The sequence below is a fragment of the Herpailurus yagouaroundi genome, unplaced genomic scaffold (genome assembly GCF_014898765.1).
Source record: "Herpailurus yagouaroundi ecotype Mexico unplaced genomic scaffold, PumYag 196, whole genome shotgun sequence".
Taxonomy (NCBI): domain Eukaryota; kingdom Metazoa; phylum Chordata; class Mammalia; order Carnivora; family Felidae; genus Herpailurus; species Herpailurus yagouaroundi.
In genome coordinates, this window is record NW_024412427.1 from 36,823,798 (window position 1) to 36,829,797 (window position 6,000).

The 6,000-nt window shown below is 51.5% G+C and overlaps 1 protein-coding gene across 2 annotated transcripts in view; it reads right to left on the minus strand.

Moving 5' to 3' along the window:
- The window catches only part of ABHD12 (abhydrolase domain containing 12, lysophospholipase), an 86,995-nt gene that overhangs the window by 6,593 nt on the left and 74,402 nt on the right, over nucleotides 1-6,000 (minus strand). For both annotated transcript variants that reach the window (XM_040447916.1, XM_040447917.1), the window contains exons 6-9: nucleotides 4,167-4,212; nucleotides 1,741-1,870; nucleotides 616-653; nucleotides 67-146 (exon numbers count right to left, since the gene is read on the minus strand). In XM_040447916.1, coding sequence (XP_040303850.1) covers nucleotides 67-146; nucleotides 616-653; nucleotides 1,741-1,870; nucleotides 4,167-4,212 — 294 coding nt within the window. The remainder of the gene's footprint in view (nucleotides 1-66; nucleotides 147-615; nucleotides 654-1,740; nucleotides 1,871-4,166; nucleotides 4,213-6,000) is intronic.

A 6,000-nucleotide genomic window follows, 5' to 3' on the forward strand; every position in this document is an offset into this window, starting at 1 on the left:
AGTTTCCTTTATAGTAATTATTTTAATAATGAAACTAGGCCAATTTTTAATAATATCTGTACTTGCCACTGAGAACGGATGGCTCTTAGCTTCTTCACGGATATTAGTGAATGGAGATTCCAATATAAGAGCATCGGGAGGCGTCTCTAGATAAATAAAACAAATAGGGAGCTCTGAGGTGGGCAAGAAGCCCCCATGGGGGAACTATGGGAGGGACTGGACCATGGACCCCAGGTGCCCGCCCAGCCAGCCTGCAGGGTTGGTGCTGGGGAAGTGCCCATGCAAGGGGCCCACACAGGGGACACTTGGGTGACCATGATTCGCTCCCCAAACCACACCTCCTAGAACTGTGTATCAGGAGCCCAACCCCTGAGGAGACTCTGCCAGCTACTTGAGAATCCATGGGGAAGGCAGGCCTGGTTCAGCTGAGGGTCTGCCCAGACCCCAGCCTCAACGCCCAGCCCACAGGACTCCGAGAAGACACCAAACGCTATTGCTGTGCCGCTCGTCCCAGCACCAACCTCTCAAACACGTTGCCTGCCCTGCCCAGGCCCCAAGACCAGGAGGAGGCTGTGCCCACACAACCAGGACTCGCACTGACACACAAGCCCCTACCTCGCTCACACAGGCGCCGCACCAGGTTTGTTGCCACTCTGAGAAGGGAGGAAGAAATAGTTCAGTTGTATGATGACAAAAATTGTTTTAAAGGACTGTTTAAAGGAAAAATTGTTTTCAAGACTATTCTAGTCTTGAAAGTGGCCAGAGAAGAGGTAGGATCTGTGAAGTGGTTGGTGGGGCTCCAGGGGTGGGGGAGGGTGTGGACAAAGATGCCCCAGGACTGTGGTAGGCCTTGCTGCCCCTGCCATCAGCCAAACCCTCTGACAAGGATGGCGATGAGAGCCCCCAGGGCTCTTGCTGTCCCATGCAGACAGCCACAGCAGGACTGCCTGCTCCTCACTCTGCCCAGGCTCCTGTCTGCAGGCACATGGTTCACTCTCCCCGGCACTTCCCAGCCCATAGAACCCACCCAACTGCAGCACACTGTCTGAGGTGAGAAGCAAGGGGACAAGGGGGCCACAGCCACTGCACCCAAAGGAAAGGCTGTTGGAAAAGGGACAGCTGCTGAAGGTCTTGGGACTCTGGGCCTTGAGCACAGTGCTCCTTTTAGAAACACTCTGGACCTTACATCAGCAGAAACAGTTCAGGCGGCCCCAAATGGAATATTAAACTGCTTCTCGTCTTGGCAGATGTAGGAAGGAAAGCACCCACTGCTGCCTCCCCAAAGTTCTCTGGTAAGCCAAATACAGGCTAAATGCATGCTATCAAAGCCCCGGCACTCAGGCTTGCCAGCCAGCACCTGCCCTCCAAAGCCAGGAGATGCAGAGCTCGAGTGCATCCAGGACTCCAGCCCTGTCCCATTCTGCTCTGAAGACCTCTCCCTGAGGCATACTTTTACGGCAAGTGTGCCCATCCTTCCTGCAGAGGGAGATGGCCACCCCACGACTGCTCATGTGTGTCTCAAGTCACTTCTTGGGTTGAGGAGTTAAAGTAGCTCAAACTCTTCATGGTCTTCTGTGGTGCTTGATCCCCTGCCCCCACCATGGGAATGAGGGACAAGGCTTGCTGGGACTAAGGGTGTCATCGGATCCAGAAGCCACTAGGGCACTCTTTGAGAGATCAGGTAGTAAGTTGCCCTGTGAAAACCTGTTCCCCCAAGGCTCTATCATGCTGCAAACTCACCCAGTGCCTAGGGAATGACCCCAAATATATACAGGGTTGTCTCCACTTCTTGCTTTGATCCAGTCAAAAACATGGAGTGCGTCATACGTCATGCCTCGCTCTGATGGCGTTCCTACTGAGTCTCCCCACCCTGGATGGAGAGGAGCAGCAAGTGGAGGAAGTTAAACCCAGCTCGTGGAAACTCTTGAGGAGCAGGCTCATCCCTTTCTTTCTCAACAGGCAGCCCAGGGCAGTCTGGGGCAATGGAAGTACCACAAACTATAGCCCCATGTGCAGGGTGTCTGGACAAGCCTGCTCCTACTTCTCCCACTTCCTCACAACCCCAGTTACAACCCCTGAACCCAAACAGCCATCCACACACTCTCATCCTAGTCCAGATGAACAACTGTAGATGGGGGCAGTCTGACACAGATTCCTGCGAGCAAAAAGGACAGCAACCTCCCCAATGCTTAGGGCTTGCTGGTGGCTGGCCCAAGATGAAAGGTCAGTGAGACCCCAGCCCACCCAGGAGCCTCTGTAGGACAGAGCGTCCCAGGGGGTCCCTGGGCCCAGTTTGGACTCCACGCCACCTATAGCCCAGCTAAAGACAGATGTGGGAAGCCAGACGAGGGCGTGAGGGAGAGGGATGGATTCCAGGCTCAAGGCAACTCTGACCCAGAAAGGGAAGGGGCTCTTAGCATAGCAGAAGAAAGCTAACCATCTGTGCCCCCAGACTGTATCTTCCCCCAGGGCCCTCCCCCTGGGCTCTTGGAAAGGGCAAGTGCCACTGTCATTTCCAACAACTCAGCAGTGAGTCATCATCAAATGATCTGAAAGCACCACAAGGCTCAGAAAAAGCCAGTTCTGCTGCATAAGCAAAACCCACAGTTCGTGTGTACATGCCACCTCCCCTGGGCATCCCAAATGCCAGATTAGGGAAAGGACTACGCAGGAGATAATGCCAGACTGAGAGGCTTAGGGCATGGATGGGAGGATGGGACCCAAGGACAGGGAAATGTGGAGACACAGACAGACAGAGACCAGGATAGGGAGACACAGTCAGAGGGTGGGCTTAGAAATGCAGAAACTCAGTGAGAACTGGAAAGAAGAAGTGCTATGAGGGATTTCACTTCCTGGTAGAAACACAGGGAGATGAACAAGGATGAAGGCCACCCCTTCTCATCACCCTCAGTTCTCCAGCACTCAGCAAGAACAGAAAACCCTTTTTAGCATGGAGAAAAGGATAAGTGGGTAAACTACTTTCCAGATCCTTTATCTGCAGTTTTTCCCAGCCCAGAATTTTCATCATGATGGAACATTCTTCTGTGAAAGAATCATCCCTTTTTTAGGCAGAATAACAGCCCCCACAGAGGTCTCTGTCCTCATCCCTGGAGCCTATGAATATGTTAAATTATGTGGGCAAGCAGGGGGACTGAGGATGCAGAAAGAATTCAGGCCACTGATCAGTGAACTGATGGGCAATTATCAGCTCACCCACATGGGTACAAAGTAATCACCAGGGTCTATATAACAAGTGAGAGAGAAAGACAAAAGACAGGGTCAGAGTGACCAGACCCAAAAGGCCATGAATCAAAGAACAAGGACAGCTTCGAGAAACTGGAAAAGGCAAGGAATCAGATTCTCCCAGAACCTCCTAAAGGGACCGGCCCTGCCAACACCTGGTATTCAGCCCAGTGGCTAAAGATTTTGTACTTTTGACCTCCAGAACTGCAAGATAATAACTCTGTGCTGTTTCAAGACATCAAGTTTGTGGTAATTTTTTACAGAAGCAAGAAGAAACTAACACAACCCCCATATCCTTGCCATGAGGGTATCGACACCACTGCCCAACCCCACAAGATCAGGCTAAGCTGGCCAAGCAGCCCTTTGACTTCTGACCTCTGCTGTTGAGACTACAGGAGGCCTATACTTCTCCCAGTCAACACAAAGTATTTTCCTGGCTCATTAAGGTGCACACATCAAACTGTGGGTTTTCAATCTCTTCAGGGGCAAGCCCCCTGATTCATTCAAGAAAGAAAATATATTAAGGGGCAAGAAGAAGAATCTACCTTCTCCTAAGAGTTCTTTTTCCTGCTTTCAGAACTTCAGTAAGACAAGCTCTCCTGCCTATAAACTGTGTCTGCTGACCAGCTTTGGAGGGTTCTGAATCCAATAAAGAAGAAAAAAGACAGTATTTTCTACATTGAAAATGCTGACAGAGGATATATGCTGGGGTTCCAGGCACCGGAGGAACTTCAGGAAGGATGCCCTGCATCTGTGTGAAGGACACACACGGTCCCTCCACCACCTTTCCACATTTGTCATCACCACAGGTTGGGGCACCACAAGCTGCTAGCACTGTTTAAGCCTCTCAGGGTGATGCCTGCACAGCAGACCCTGAAGTGAGCACTGGGAGGGCCCAGACACGCACTTGCAAAAGAACTCACCTCTGTAGTCAAAGGTGACCACGTGGTAACCAAGGGAACTCAGCACCTGTAAAGTGAAAAATAAATATCTGGGCAACAAATCCATGCATCCTAGATCGAGGGCAACTTGACTCCGACTAAACCCAGTCTAATTCAGTCTTAGTGCCCTGCACACAATGGGAGCTTAATAAAGACTGGTACCATGCTGCCCCATTATAAAACCCAGATGTCAACTGCTGCTACAGGACACGGGTGTGCCCTCTGCCTCAGTAATATAGGAATAATGGCTCTCCCACAGGTGAGACTGCTAGAGTACCTCCACACTCACATGGGCTCACAGGGCAGACACCCAGAGACCAGAGACCCAGGGGGAGGGCCTCTATGGTGCAGAGACTGCATCTGGGATTCTGACTGCAACCTAGCATTTCTCAGACTTTAAGTTTCTGTTGAATTTTTCTGTTATAAGAACAAAATCCCTCCAGACTGTATGATCTCTTGCATTAGATAACTGTTCACAGCCCTTGCCTGAGCCCTCCTGGAGTGTGCCCAGAGCCAAGTGAAAGCTGCCAGGCACAAACTTCCCCCAAATCACCCAAGGCGGTGTGCTCCTTTCTCCTTAGGCTGCCCCAGGGCGGCCTACAGCACTTCCTTCCAGCTCCACACTGCCTGCCTAGCCTGCACCTCCAGGGTCACACCTGCTCCAGGTAGGAAGTCTTTCTGTGAATACAAACCTCAACTGGGGACCACAGCTCTGCAAGCACACCCCCTCTCTGACTTGATCCAATTCACTCGAGGAAACAAACCCACCAAGAGCCCATAGCAGCCCCTGTCCTCGGTGTATGAGGGACAGAGCAGTGCCCACATGATACAGATATTCCCACACATCTGCATCTGTCCCTTTTTGCTGGGTTAGCCAATGCAGACATCCACCCATGTGAGGAGAGGACGTGGGAGATGGCGCGGTGAGGCCCTGGCACTCTGGAGTCAACTATACGTTTCAGGCTCTGAGACTCAAGCTTCTGAAGAAGACAAGCAGGGAGAAGTGAGGGTCTAAAAGCCTGCCTAGGAGACACACTGTCACCTCCCCCAGGTCGGCTGTGGGCCTCCTCCTTGGTGCACCTCCTGCAGAGGTGAGATTTCCATGTGGCAGAGCTCCTGACCCTGCAACTTGGCAGAAGTGTGGCTCCACTTCTGCTCTCAGTAGTACTTGTTTTATAGGAGAAACACAGCATTTAACAATTTCAAATGCGTTTAATATAATTGTCAATATCTGGCATCTGATTCCCAAAGTTCATTCATTCTGCTTTTGGAAGCTCTCCCTAGAGGCAGCATTATAGGGAAGCACTCCATGGTAATGGCTTCCGTGAAGGCAGTGTTGGAAAGGCCAATGCAGATCAACTCTCACAAGTACTGGAGGGACTCACTTATGTTCATGTCTCCTGGGAAGAGCAGTGGGAAACATTTAGGTGATGTTCTCTCCTTCCTATACCATATGGACACCGCTCTGCACATCATACACACTTTGTATTTTGCTTTGCTTGTTTTACACTGAGTACCCCACTGCCCGTCATCACACTGAGAACCCCACTCTGCCCATCATCCACATTGTGGACCCCACTTTGCCCGTCATCACACTGTGGACCCTACTCCACCCATCATCCACAATGTGGACCCCATTCTTCCCATTATCACATTGAGGACCCCACTCTGCCCGTCATCCATACTGTGGACCCCACTCTGCCCATCATCACACTGTGGACCCCACTCCGCCCATCATTCACGCTGTGAACCCCACTCCGCCCATCATCCACACTGTGGACCCCACTCCACCCGTCATCCACATTACAGACCCCAC